The following is a 13,614-nucleotide window of genomic DNA, read 5'->3' as shown; positions in this document are numbered from 1 at the left end:
CTGACTTGTGGCTGTTTATTATTGTCTCTTTCCACAGAGGAACCACCAGCAGTGTGTGTGTGTGAGAAAGAGAGAGAGAGAGAGAGAGAGAGCAAGCACATGCTGCCCTCTAGTGTGCACTCAGTTCACTAGTGAAGAAATGGAAATACATCCGCAAACTGGTTTTCAAATTCATTTATTATATTGTTTTTGTCATAGAATTTGTTATTTTTTTAATATTTTTCTTTAAGGTTAACATATAGCCATTCATATACACAAAACAAAAAGGATTGTATAAACCCATTTAATGTACACGCTCCTTTTCAGCAGTGCAGGAGAGACTTCAAGAGATTCTCTGCTGTCCAAACACTTTCACTGTTCATCTGACTGCGGTGATTATTCCATCTGTGAACCAGAAGAGAAACTCTCCCACACACCGAGGACGTGATTGGCGGAGAGAGATGACGTCATATTCATATATCACAGGGGGACTGGTTTGATTAACGGAACAAAAAACATACAGTGCATTAATAAGAGACAGACATTACAGAATGATCTTTGTGTTATACATCTCAGCGTCTTATACAAGATTACACATGAAGATGAGAAGAAATGTTAATGTCATCCGAAAATATAACGAAAGATAATATCCTTCAATATATTAAAGCAGAATACACTGAATAAGTTAAAAATCATACAATGCAGTGCAGATATGAAGTATTGACAGCACGGGAGATTATCAGGTTATCTCGTGAAGTGTTTGTGGAGCCCTGGGCGTGTTCGACACTCACTCATCTTCAAACAGCGAGGGCTCAGTCATGTATAGGCTCACATATTTAATAGCCAGGTGTTGTGTGAGTCACCTCATGATTAACGTCATCATTTCCTTTGATCTGTGGTGAAACAGCTGCTCTTTCGTTCCTCCTTTCATTCATTTCGTTATAAAACCGGTCTTGTATTTAATATGAAAGTTCGCATTCATCCGTTTATCACAAAACAAACGGCACGTGAGCTGCGAGCAAAGCTCCCCTGATATTAAAAATCATAACAGACAACACCGCTCACAGGTGAGTCACGAGACAAACGTGAGACAAAGACCAGAATCCAACTCCACACAAGTATGCGAACCGAAACGTGCCGTTTACTGCGCATGCGCACTGCGTCCTCAGCCGTCGGTAGCGTAACGGCTGCCTTCTGCGGTCAGTTTGCTCTTTCTGTAATGAAAGAGTTTAAGAGAATCATGTTAAAGGCTGGAATACACTACATGATTTTGCACAGATTCTCGCCCAGAGTCGTCGCGAGTTGCCGAACATGCAGATGTCTGAAAATCTGGTGAGTAGAGACTCTTTTAACTTCAGACTTTGATTCCATCCAGTCAGAAGATATGAAATGTGCCATTATTTGAAAATATTTGCTACTTTGAGCCGATTTTATAACACATTTTATTTTCATTTGTTATGTGTAGTAAAGATGCTCAGTTTCTGCATTTTTTTTGTCTGAAACTATTAGAAAATTATAAGAAATATGTGTATGAAGCCTACTGCTTTAAAATCTTTTATGATTTCAAAAGTCCTGTAGTCTATTCCAGCCTTTGACGTCAGCAAGTGAAATAAAAATTCACCAATTCCAATTCTTTCAATTCAAATTCATCTACTTTCAAATTGCATGCTATTGATCTTACTGTGAATAATTTGTCTGTACATATGATTAATTTGTACTTTTGTAATCTTGTAATGTTTATTCAAAATCATAACTGAATTTTCTTTCTGGTGACATATGCAGGATTTATCCAAACATTTAGTGCTCTTAAACCCAACCCCTGCAAACTCACGCTCATCTCAACATCCAAATAGCAGCCGATGCACAGAACCAAGTCCTGCTCTGCATTTGTCTTTTTCTGATAATTCATTACACACTTGGATGTATGTCACAATATAGAAGAAAAGATTTGACGCTACTCTTGATGCTCGTTTCATCACAACTTTAAAGTTGAACTACCAATATGTTTACAGCTAGTTAGCTTCTATCATGACCAGTAAAATGGCACGAACAGTTGAAACTCTCAAATCTCAACAGCACAAGAGCATGTGTGTTTGCATACTAGTGTAAAGTGTTTCTGGCCAAGAGGGTTCATGAATGACTTTCACCGTCATGTTTAAGAACAATGCGATGCGACAGGACAGGATGGAGGGATGACATGGAGGAGAGAGACATTTCAGTCTTTCTAACCGAATCAGAGAAGAACTTCTCTCTCCTCCTGACAGATCAATCTTCCCTTTTCTACACAGAAACAGGATAGTAATAAATAAGATAAATAAATGTAAACAGCAACAACATTTACAACAGCAAACGACACAAAACAAAAATGACAGTAAGTCTAAAACAATGAATGTTTGTTAACTGAGAGAGAGAGAGAGAGAGAGAGAGAGCGGTCTGTGAGCTCCCGATCTAAAGCCAAACACCTCAACGGCCCTTCATTTGATTTCAATGAGCAAAACAATCATTAAATTCAGCATCTGCTGTCACACAGGTTTATACCTAAATAAATCAAGTCAAATGTGGCACGACGGTTGTGGATGGGCAGATCTCACCCAGCAGATGTGAACTTGGATATGAGTTTGGCTCTCCTGCCTGTAAAATATGTCAACTCATGAGGTCATTCAGAAGCCCATTAATAAAGATATTGCTGCTCCTTGATATGCAGATGTGAACTGATTCAGGATTCAGAAAAAATGAAACAAAATCCAGTCTTCTCATTAATGCTTGACTGTCAGGATAAGAATGCAATCGCATCACCAGACCTCAGCGGAATAAAACTCAGCATTTCAACTGTATTCCCATGTGGAATTCACACAGATTTCGAGACATCTCAAGCATGAAGGCTGACGAAGGCCACAACTGCACTGCAATCACACTGGCATGAAGCACATCTGAGATCCTGACAGATGAACACTATAAATGATTATGGACGGATACTGAGCACCTGTTGCTCTGCTGAGATCTGTTATGTCTTCAGACATCTAATGCTGTCTCTATCTTTAGCCTGTTTATAATGTACTTCTGTTTGGCACTCTTGGGCATGACCAGGCCACATGGATACGTATTGGTGTCACAGCCGAAGTGGCTTTTACACAGACACTAGTGAGTATTCAGTGAAGTCATTTGTAAGCATGAGTTCATGACTCTTGACTACTGGTGGTGATATATTTTTCACCACGAAGGTTTGGTGGCAATATTTTAATTCCCCGCCCAGATATTTGCAATATCTGGAGACCTGTTTTTAGCAACATGCCTGACACAGAGATAATATCCTTCATAAATGTTTCTATGTCTGCGGGATGTCTGTTTATGGCTGATCCCAAATGTAGGATTGGAGTTTTTTTTCATGATGAATTGATCAGATGGTGTCTATATATGAAGGTGGTTGATAAAGAAGGATTGATGATGTCAGCTGTATTCTTTAGAATATTAATGGTGAATCATTCACAATAAGACACGAACATGAATTAAGAGAGTCAATGTTAATTTCACGTTGACTTTAACAGCCCCAGAAAAAAGAGAGTCAATAAATGACAGAATTATCCTACAACAATCCCTGTCAAATCTTCCACTACTCTTCAGATCTCTGGTGCCGCTGTGTAAACTTAATTCCCCATGGATCTCGAATGCGATCAGATGGCTTCACAGCTCTGAGAACAGGGAATTTCCAGCAAGGGGTTTCATAAGAAACGGTTTCCTACTCTGACTTAATATTAAAGCACGAGAGAGCCAAGATCACCAAACACTGCATGGCTCTGTTCCAAAACACTGTGAGCTGCATTGCTGAGTCTAGTTAAGCACGATGCATGTTGCTAGGCTAACAACGGGATGCTTTTAAATATACACATTGGACTGAACTGTTTTTATCAATGCTTTTCTGTATTGAATACATTGCATTTATAATCAGCAAGTCTTTGTTTCCCATCTTGGATGGATTTTTTTCCAAGTAGACTGTCACAATGCATTCTTGGATCATGCCTTCTCTGGAAAAGATGACAGAATAGAATTCTGAATTTGGCCAAAAGAAAGGATATTAGAAGGCAGAACATGATTTGGAACAACCTTTGTGTCGGAATGCGGCTATAATGTCTTAAAATGCTGCCAGTCTGTCTGTCTCATTTTTATCTGGCATCTCCCCATTCTTGTGCACAACATGGGTGGTTCACATTAACGACTGTTTGAACTAAATATATGATCTGAATACAGCTCTTTTCCCAGTTTTAGGATGTTTTCTGCAAGGATTTCTCAAACAGGAAGCTCATTTGTGTTGTCTAAGGAGACCTCTCTCGCTCGGCACAATCATACATATCAGCTCCATCAGAACCCAGCAGAGCTCAAACTAAGCCCTGTTTCTCTCGAATGGTCTCTTTCTCTCTCTCGTCCACAAACTCATTCAGAACAGCTCACAATGATACACAAAGATTTTTTTCTGACCGAGGAAAAAGATGTTTGAGTTTGGAGGATTTTACAAGCTGAAAAACCCAAAATTTGGGTTTCTTATTTTGATTCTGAAGTGCAAGCGAGAAAGTCTGTGCACCAACGAAATTCAGTCTGATCACACACACATTCACTCTGTCTCTCACACACACACAGTCTTGTACAGTGAACACAGGAGGCGTCTATTGCAGAGTCTCTCAAAGAACGCTGGGAATCATTCATGTAAACATCAACCAAAACAGAAAGGATTGCTGTTGGTCTCTGAAAGGCCTGTGTTCACATGAAGACTTCAGCTATTGGACGGTGTTGGATGCTGGGACCAATGAAAGAGAGAGAGGAAAGAGAAGAACAGGACGCTGATGTCTTCTCTCCCTCTCTGTTCCCCTTTCTTACTGTCTTCAATCAAACCATCTTTACAACATTTGGCCCTCATTCTGCTCTACGCACCTCCTAGCTTGAACTGCTTGGCGTAAGGGTTCTCCAACAAGTAGCGGTAGTGATCGTAATTATCCAACATGTATTTCGGGGCATACATATGCTCCTTAGGGTCCGAGGGCGGGTACTCTTGCACAGAGCCATCAAACCAGCCCCCTGTTTGGATCAGCTCCCTTATGTAGTTGAGATCACGTTTGTCCTCGTAGTCGCCCCAGCGAGGAAAGTCCCCATTCTGGGCTGAAATGAGTTTAAAGTGAATTCCCTCTGGCGTGAAACACCAGGAACAGTGCCAGCCTGCAAAATGGAACGGACTTCCAATCGACCACTGCACCAAGATGTGGCCAGTGTCATTCTCATACTTCCGGAATCCCTGCATGGTGTAGTACTCCCGCCGCCGGAGCCGAATCCCATCGTTGTCGTAGACGTCCCTCAGCATCCCGACGGTGCATCCAGACACCACCTCGAGGGAGCCCAGCTGCTTCCAGAAAAATCCGTACAGGGACTTCCGCATGTGGATGGCAAAAGGCTCCGTCCAGCCATCAAAAAGCTTAAGGAAAAGGACTCCTTCCTGAGCTGGAATTTCGTCTGCATCATTGATGAGAAAAACATCATCGGGCCGCGAGCCCGCGATCCGCGCCATGCCATCGCGAGTCAGGAACGTGCGCAGGTAGTCATCAGCGATCCATCCATCCTGTCGGCCGCCCTCTGGGAAATGGTCCAGGAAGACGTAGAGGATCTTGTGGCGCACGTAATCATACGTTCCGTTGAGCAGCAGGTGCAGGAATCTCAGCGGACGCCTCTCCCCGTACGCTGTGAAGTTGGACTCGCACACGATGAAGAGATCCACGGCCCGGATGAGCTCGCGGAAGCGCACGTGCAACAAGTCAAACTCATGGTTCACATTGATGGCATTTATGACGCGTCGAGGCATCTCGCGGGGTGTCAGTCTTTCTTTCGTGGGCAGATTGGAGTGGTACACCATAGTGGGTACTCCGCAGTAAGGACCGTGCCACCCCGGCCGACAAACGCACTTCACCAGCCGCTTGCCCCTCTTGGGTTTCCCTTGAGCGGCTCCGGACTCCTCCACTGATTTTGCTGAAGTTTGTGACTCGTCAGGCTTCTGCAATATTCTCCGCTGCCCGATTGCAGCTAAGCTGGGTCTCACTTTCAATGTCTCGTCTTTAGGCGGTGCCACCTCAGTCCCCTGACGGAAGCACAGAGCGCCTGCTTTGGTGCGGACGAAATAAGGGGTGCGGTCATTCTGGAGGATGTGGGTGTGGCGGTGCAGGTCGCCCAAGGATTCCAGCAGTTCTGGAGTCGATGCGTGACGTGGCATAAACTTGTTCACCGCAACTCTTACTGCAGAGTCTCTCTGCGGGTCGGGCTTCTGGTTGGTCGGGCTGCTGGGCTGCCAGGCGATCAAACCTCCCTTATGGACCTGATTATTGAAGAACAAGCCCCATGAGAAGACAGCAGAATCTGGACAAAGATGTACTGACGCTTAGGGCTAAACAAATGATGCAAATCATAAATAATTTGTTTACAGTGGGACATGTTCAAGTTTTGTTGAGCTGCTCAATTCAGCAGCAAATTCACCATATTCTACATTTCAAGCGAATGGTGCAGCATCAAGAAAATCCACTATTATACTCATGTGCCCAAGCAAACAAATGTGAAACATCTGACTGCTTAAAACTTGCTCATTATGAACAATTTTCATAAAAAAACTTGACACAATGGGTTTCTAATGCTGTAATCAGCACATTCACAATCATTTGTGGAAGCAGTAATCATAATCTTGAATATTTATTAGCCCCAGTGATTGTTTAAATACCTGGACCACTCAAAATTCGAAATTATTTTATGTATGCAATTATTTTTTTCTTGTATGTTTTGGCTCTTTCAATTTCATTGTCTGTAAGACGTTTATAGTCACAACATTGATCTGTTTGTTTGAGTGACTTCACGTCATCTTTTGACTTAGGGTTAAGGTTTACTCTAACCTAACTAATCGGATGAGTTTGAGGTGGAAATATCTATCTGACTGACCAATGACAGATGTGGGAGTGTTTGTTTGGTGCAGAAATCACACATGACTTTACAGAGGAGCAGAGCCAGTACCTCTGTAGGGCCTGAGCTCCTGCGCTGCGGATCTTCAGGTCTCTTCCACGGCTGTGGTGCTTCAGGTTCTTGTCCGGTGTCGAGCACCAGGCCTTCTCCGGCCCGGGGCTTGCCATCCGACATCCTGTAGACCAGCAGAGGCCCTTCCTGCCTCGGGGAGGTGCTGGAGAGCGGGGTGGAGCCCTCCTTCCAGAAGAAACCAGTCACCATGATGAAGGATTTGATGTTAGGGTAAGGTGCAGACAACTCCCTCAGCAGGGACACGTAGTGGAGAGCCTTGTAGTAATGCAGGAAGGAAATGACACACAGTCCCACCGTGCAAATCAAGAAAACCCTGTGACGTCTCATTTTCATCCTGAGAAACAGAAAGAGAAAGAAACAGAGTTTAGAGAGATTTAGATTTGGAACAGAAATCAGAGAGAGAATTCTTACTAAATTGGAAGAGAATTAATTACAGCTGAATAATCTTACAAACTCATATTCAAATGTTAAATTCAGTGTGATATGATAACGTGTCCTTTTAAGCTTCTTTTTACATGGAGTTTCTCTGTGCATTTGATAATATTTTAAATAAGCTCCTGCAAAAATCACACAAATGAATTTACAGAAGGGCAAACATATTTGGGAACTGGAAATGAATGTGAGAACAAAACAAACCCAGGCAAATCACAATATATGTAAAAAGCACAGTGCCCTCACGAGATGTCTTGAGTTGATTTCGAGTGCTTCATAACTGCACCAGAAATATAAAACTGCACTTTGTGGCATTTTCCTCACTGGAATGCTATATGTGATTGTAATGTAAAGTGCTCAGTGATCACGATTGGATGAAACACTCATGAACGGGTTTCTCTCCAGCCTTTCAGAGCAGCTGAAGAACATAAGCTTCTCAGTGTGTTTGACCTTCCAGATCATTAGGGATAGTAACGAAACACCTTATGAGAATGTTCACTGCAATTATTCCCATCGCAGTTAGATGCGGACATCACAGACACTGAAAACGCTGATGTGAACTCAAGACACTTGTGTGGAGTTCAGGACAGTGCTGGGAGGATAAATGTGTGGAGCTCGAAACTTTGTACAATTACATGAACGCAAACACTTCTACTTATGCTTCATTTTGTGTGCCGTTGCATTCCGAAATGCAAGTATGTGTTGCATTCTCAACAGCAGTTGAGCACTGAGGTTTGTAACCATCAGACCAACACGAGTGCATGTGAAGAACCTACAACTGTGTTTGTGTATTAGTGCAAGTATGTGTCCTGTGAAACATCCTCTGATTCTGTGCTGCATGAACCGAGAAACTCCCATCAGATTCCAAAGCAAATAAACAGATTTCCTGGACGTGGGATCAGACCACAGACATGTACAGGAAGAGGCTGAATTAGCAAAGCAGCTGTTAAATACTCAGCTAACTGAGTTAATGAGAGGAACAGAGCCTCAGCAGCGATGTGATTGGGCGATCAGGTGTTCTGACGCAGAACACACACTCAAATGACATCACATGGAAGCAGGCGGCACTGCGGGGTTCGCAAGACACAACAACCAACGCATTATTGTGGGAAGAGGAATAAAAAGAGCAACAACCAGCAGCCAAATTGGATTTAACACAATTAAACCCCTACACACACACGTTGGTACTGCTGGTTTATGGGCACTCTCCATAGGTGTTATGGTTTTTAATACAAACTGTATTTTCTATTGCCCCACACCAACCCTACACCTAAACCTACCCCTTACAGGAAACTGTATGAAATGTGAATTTTTAGATTTTCAAAAAAACACCATTTAGTATGTTTTTAAACGCTTTTGAATTACAGGGACACAAGAAGTGTCTTCATAAACCACCTTCATATTGTAAAACCTTTGTCATACCCATGTCATTATACAAATTTGTGTCCTCATAAACCACCCAAACGCACACACACACAGAGTCAGATACATTCACTCTGTGACTTTTCTCACTTTACAGCATTTCAAACCAGTCGAAGTGCAGCTTGGTTTTTAATTTTGCGATGGGTTATGGTAGTTTTGGGTGGAACCGGGCAGTTAGATGGGACATTAACTGGAGTTATCACATTCACATACAAAGAGAAACATCAAAAAAATTCAAGGGTCTTCAGATGTATTTTTAAAAAGTTGAACTATTTTTACCATGAAATGACATCTTAAAAACGCTCACAATCACAGACGTCCATGTGACGCACATCTACACGTTTTACACGTTTGGTTGTCAGTTTCTTTGTCACTGACTGTACAATATACATGGAAATGATATGATTGGCCAGTTCATGTTTTTTTTGTCCAGACTTTCATAGTTTGCAAAATATAGAGCTAATAGCGCTAACACCAATACAAGAACAAATAATAAATATAGCTGCAAGCAGCGATAGCGGGTCCAAGCCATCAGCGCAATCTCCACCCCGGTGGCATCAGGAAAACGTTGCACAGTGGGCACATGCATTTACAGTAAACTTCTGGAAGCCTGGTTTTAAGGGTTACAGCAATGAAAGGGTTACACAATAAAATCAAGAGTGTGACACACACACACACACACACACACACATACAGACACACGCAACAATATCTAAAACTTTGGCAACACTTTACAGGTTTCAGTTGTTAACATTAACTATATTAGTTAACATGACAATCATTATAGAGCATTTATTAATGTTAGTTAATATTAAGTTTACAACTAATACATTATTAAAATTTAATGTCGTATCTGTTAACATTAGTTAATGCACTGTGAATTAACATGAACAAGAACATTTTTAACTAACATTAACAAAGGTTAATAAATGCTGTAAAACTATATTGTTCATTGTTGGTTCATGTTAGTTCATGCATTAAATAATGTTAACAAATGAGAACTTATTGTAAAGTGTTACTTAACAAATGAGAACTTATTGTAAAGTGTTACCATTTTACTCAGTAATTAACAGCTGGTGATATAGCAAGATCAGTTATGATCCTCACTATATATATATATATATATATATATATATATATATATATATATATATATATGAACTTATTTTAAGTATTTGTTTGTCTAACTAATTGAACAGAGCAGTAAAGACTTAAAATATTTCTTATCCTATGAGTGAGAGAGGATAGGATATATAAAACTTTTAATGATCTACAATTTTTTTTATGGTTTTACTGCTCTATAAACATTTCTAAAATAATTATGTAAAATTATACCGACAGTCCAGTACATATCAACTGATTCTATGCAATTATTTGTCATTTGTAGATAAACTGAGTAGAGAAAGTAGAGCTGAACAAGATTAGGCTTAAAATATTTCTTATCCTATGACTCCATCTTGTGGACAATCTTAGTTTTACAGCCTGAAATGTCAGCTCAAGTGTTTTATAGTATTTAATTTTCTTTTAGCCAGAGATCATTGTAAATTCATGACACTAAGAATGTTTCCTCATAAATGACGTTTTCCATATGTAAAAAGTTTTGAAGTGTTTAGATAATGCACTTTAAATATATAAGATTTATAAGTTTCTTTTTTTACTGTTATTTGATGAATCACCATGGCAACACTGTTCAAGATATCCAAAATCCTTTTGCAATTTAGCATCTTTAGTATCTTGTCATCATGCTGACAAAGTTTGGTGTGAATTTTGATTCTCTTTAGAGGAGTATGCATTAATTCACAGCCTGATTTTTCCCAAAATTTACATTAAAATCAAAATAGCCGACTTCCTGTTGGTCGTAACTAATGACTGTAAATTAGAAAGTTGTTCGGCTTGATGAGACCAATATATGTACCGAGTTTGGTGACTGTAGGAAAAACGAACCCCCTTTGACAAAAGGTGGCGCTATAGAGCGCATTCTCCACGCCCATTTATGAGCTTTTGCCAGTGTCTAACTATCATTAATAATGATGTGTGTGACAAGTTTCATGACATTTGACATTACTCTGATGAAGTCTGAAGAAAATCGAGTAAAAATAAGAAGCTGATTTCAAAGCATTTTGAAACCTTTCATCATATCAAAAATCCCTTTGTAATTTAGCATCCCCATTGTCTTGAGATCATGTTGACCGAATTTGGTGACAATTGGGTACAAAACCTAGGAGGAGTATATCAAATTCCAGAACGTGCGCTTTTTACACAGCTCTGAATAGCCAACTTCCTGTTGGGCGGAGCCTATGACATGCAGTGCGAAAGTTGTTCGGTTCAGTGAGATCTATAAGTGTACCGAGTTTCATATGAATACGTCCAAGTATGTGTGAGATATACATCAAGTTTTCTGACTGTGTTCCAGGGGGTGCCGTAGAGCCCCTGTGCCATGCCCAGGTCCCAGCCTCTGCGGTGTCCTAATGGCCGCAGGTTCCAATGTGTGTGTCAATTTTCAAGAGTTTTTGAGCACGTTAAGACCCCCAAAATGCCTCTAAAGTTGGGAAAAAAAATAATCTTTGGAATAGTGCTTCCCAAACCAGGAATCAGGTGTGTTAGATAAGGGAGACATACAAAAGGTGCAGGGCAGGGGGGCCTCCAGGACAGGTTTGAGAAGCACTGCTTTAGAAGAACAAGAGTAAGGGTCCTAATAATAATTATAATAATAGAGTTAAACGGGTGATATACATATTTTGGTGTTGCCCTTCCCTATTTCAACAAATGCCAAATAGGGTTGCCAAATATTGCAAAATCTCTGGTCAGACTCTTGAAGGCCAGTTCATGTTTGTTTCATGTCTGCAGAAGCTCTTTGCCCAAACATTGTTATTTAATAAAGATTTGACATGACAGTGTGTGGGACATTAACGATAAAACAAATACAGTCACATGATCACAACAGATCTGCTGAGTCACATTTAAGACCTTAGAGAGCAGTTGTGTCAGATCACACACACACACACACACAGACACATGCAAGTGGCTCTTGTGTGGAATAAATCAGCTAATGTCTATCTGCATCCGTCTCTCTCTCTGATACGGCTTTGATTTTTCCACGAGAGAAAACAACCGGCTGCGGTCGCATCAGGACACTCACTGACTCGCCTTCAAGAGACTGAGTTAGTCTCAGATCTACAGCACACACTCAAACACACACAGGTCTGCTGAGCTCTGGATGAAGTCCTTTCATTGTTTTTACATGAAGCTCATTAAGGAGAAACACAAATCCTCAGGGAGGTTCATCGGGTTTAGTTCACTTCTGGGAACACATCTGTCCACAAACTACAGCTGACACACACACACACACACACACACACACACACACACACACACACACACACACACACACACACACACACACACACACACACACACACACACACACACACAGCATCCTCATCTTGCACTGTTGCAGGAATCAATCTTCACACGTGTTCAGCTCAACACTGCAGCCCGCTCCGGTTCAGTCTGGATGCTGTGATCCGGCTGCAGCAGAGCGTTTCTTATTCTTCCAGTCCAACACTATACAGGCACTTTCATGGACATCAGCAAACGTTTGCTCAGATATAAACACACAGACACTCCGGAGCTCCACAGCTCCATTTAGACTAGATTACAAAAAACATTTACAGTCTTAACATACATTTTGGGTGAATGCATATATGCATATATATATATATATTTTTTTTTTTACAATTAAAAGACTTTTTTATAAATGAGAAAATATAATTAAACTTATCAAAAATATTTTTATATAAATATTTCTTAACATCTATCGATCTATCTATCTGCTGTAAGGGTGTCGCGATATACCGGTATTGACGATAACCGTGATATTCAAAGCAACAATTATCAATATAGTGTTAATTTAGTGTGTGACGATATACCACAATATTTAAAATGAACAGTTCTCTTATGAAAACACCACATGTAAATACTCCAGGGCCAGTACCTGGTTGAGCTCCCAGGTGGCAGTATTGTGCCTTAACGCTGAAAGTCACACAAGAAGAAGACGCAGCGCTGGCAGCTACTTGAGGAGAGCAGTGTTCATCAGAGTAAGTTTACATTATTTTACTAGTCATAGAATTGGAAACGTTATATTAACCTGTTAACAGCAGTTTTCTGTGTTCATATAATTAAATAAAGGGTGATTATTTTAATAAGTACTGCATTTTCTTTACTTGTCTTATTTTTGTATTTGCAGTCAATACGGCCTGTGCATAGTAACACTATTTCTTTGTTCAAATCTATTAACAGTTACACGATTAAAGCTGATCTTGAAAAACTGAGGGACCCCATTGCTACATTAAACTCTGTAAAATGTTAAGTTGGTCGCAGTGCCATGCACTCAGTGCTTCATCTGCATCATTCTTCAGTAAGGTCTTTAGTTAACATTAGTCAATTACATTAGTTAACATATATAAATAACATACATAATACTGAACAATATTTCCACTAGAGGTCGACCGATAGTGGATTTTGCCGATACCAATAGCTAGGTTGGACCACACGATACCGATTAATTAACCGATAGTTTTTAAAATGCATACTGAACAAAAACTAAAGTAGTGCTTTATTTAAAAAAAAAAAAAAAAAAAAACAGTACTGAATCATATTAGTAGTAGTAATAATAATAAAAGTAATAATAATAGTAATAGTAAATGTTGAAATTACCACAAAATCCAT

The 13,614-nt window shown here is 40.3% G+C and overlaps 1 protein-coding gene across 2 annotated transcripts in view; it reads right to left on the bottom strand.

Annotated features, from left to right (window-relative positions):
- Nucleotides 1-159: 159 nt before the first annotated feature.
- The window catches only part of LOC109105847 (beta-1,4-mannosyl-glycoprotein 4-beta-N-acetylglucosaminyltransferase-like), a 26,928-nt gene continuing 13,473 nt past the window's right edge, over nt 160-13,614 (bottom strand). For both annotated transcript variants that reach the window (XM_042757590.1, XM_042757591.1), the window contains exons 2-3: nt 7,012-7,366; nt 160-6,328 (exon numbers count right to left, since the gene is read on the bottom strand). In XM_042757590.1, coding sequence (XP_042613524.1) covers nt 4,895-6,328; nt 7,012-7,365 — 1,788 coding nt within the window. In that variant the 5' untranslated portion in view covers nt 7,366 and the 3' untranslated portion in view covers nt 160-4,894. The remainder of the gene's footprint in view (nt 6,329-7,011; nt 7,367-13,614) is intronic.

Source organism: Cyprinus carpio, chromosome A6 (genome assembly GCF_018340385.1).
Source record: "Cyprinus carpio isolate SPL01 chromosome A6, ASM1834038v1, whole genome shotgun sequence".
Classification (NCBI taxonomy): domain Eukaryota; kingdom Metazoa; phylum Chordata; class Actinopteri; order Cypriniformes; family Cyprinidae; genus Cyprinus; species Cyprinus carpio.
Note: the sequence above shows the minus strand (reverse complement) of the source record. Positions and strands in the feature narration are given on the sequence as shown.